The 1,250-nt window shown below is 48.3% G+C and overlaps 1 protein-coding gene across 9 annotated transcripts in view; it reads right to left on the minus strand.

Annotated features, from left to right (window-relative positions):
- The window catches only part of LOC108228227 (receptor-type tyrosine-protein phosphatase mu), a gene marked incomplete at its 3' end in the record, with an annotated part of 63,738 nt that extends 62,488 nt beyond the window's left edge, over positions 1–1,250 (minus strand). For all 9 annotated transcript variants that reach the window (XM_037973210.1, XM_037973209.1, XM_037973208.1 and 6 more), the window contains 3 exon segments: positions 220–394; positions 475–590; positions 1,136–1,250. In XM_037973210.1, the coding sequence (XP_037829138.1) occupies positions 220–394; positions 475–590; positions 1,136–1,223 (379 nt within the window).

The raw sequence follows: 1,250 nt of genomic DNA on the forward strand, positions 1-1,250 counted from the left end.
GAGAGGACAGGTGAGAGGACAGGAGAGAGGACAGGAGAGGACAGGTGAGAGGACAGGTGAGAGGACAGGAGAGAGGACAGGGGAGAGGACAGGTGAGAGGACAGGTGAGAGGACAGGAGAGAGGACAGGAGAGGACAGGTGAGGACAGGAGAGAGAACAGGAGAGAGGACAGGAGAGAGGACAGACAGGTGAGAGGACAGGGGAGAGGACAGGAGTTACGTTTGACTGTGAGGTCGGAGTAGGAGGACACGCCCACGCCTCGTTCTGATTGGGCGATGCAGCGGTAACGTCCAGAGTCGCCTTTGGTCGTGTTCTTCACGTCGAAGCCCGCCACATAGCGCCGATTGTTTACTGCTTTAGTTTCCTTTACCGTGGCCTCCCGGCCACCCATCCCCTGTGGAGCAGGAACAGAGAACCAATCAGATGGTAGCAAACACAGAAAGTAACCAATCAAAAGGCAGAAAAAAAATTCACCTGAAGGTAAAGCAGCAGGTTGTTCCGCGGCTGTCCGTTTACCGTGCAGTGAAACGTCGCCGTCTGTCCCGCGTTCACCTCCACGCCTTTAATGTGCAAGAAGTGGGGTGTGTTCACTGAAGATACAGAACGCACAGGGGTCAAAGGTCACACAGTGATGACATCATCAGCTTTCAATGATCGAGGTAGCAGCAAATCAGTAGATAGATTTAAAGTAAAAATAAACAAAAAACTTTCTGGTCAAACATAAATACTAAAGTTTCACTGAACCCAAAAGCACACATTTAGTGCTCGCCAATGAGTGTGTGTGTGTGTGTGTGTGTGTGCATTGTTGTGTCGTGTTTACAAACCAAAACAGCATCTGAACTGAGTTTTTAGATGAGCACGTAGATAAACAGACAAATGGATCAAAGTCCATGCTAATCAATTTATATTTTAATGAGCTCCCCTGCCTCAATGCACTCACACCGACACACACTCACACACACCGACACACACATACACACAGACACACACACACTGACCTTGTTTCTACAATGCCAGCTCAACTTTTAACATTGTTAACCAATTAGGTAACCAAACCTTGTTAACTAATTAGAGTCCTGCTCTACAAGAAGGTGGGGCCTATTATGTGTGTGTTTTTGTGTGAGTGTGTACTTACTGCACTGGTGTCCCTCCAGAGTGATGTCCTTGATGGCTAAGACTCCTCTCTGACCGGTGCTGATCGCCTCAAACACCACCTGAAACATTGATCAGTTCACAGCTGATCACTCGGA

Source organism: Kryptolebias marmoratus, linkage group LG21 (assembly GCF_001649575.2).
Source record: "Kryptolebias marmoratus isolate JLee-2015 linkage group LG21, ASM164957v2, whole genome shotgun sequence".
In the NCBI taxonomy this organism is placed as follows: Eukaryota; Metazoa; Chordata; class Actinopteri; order Cyprinodontiformes; family Rivulidae; genus Kryptolebias; species Kryptolebias marmoratus.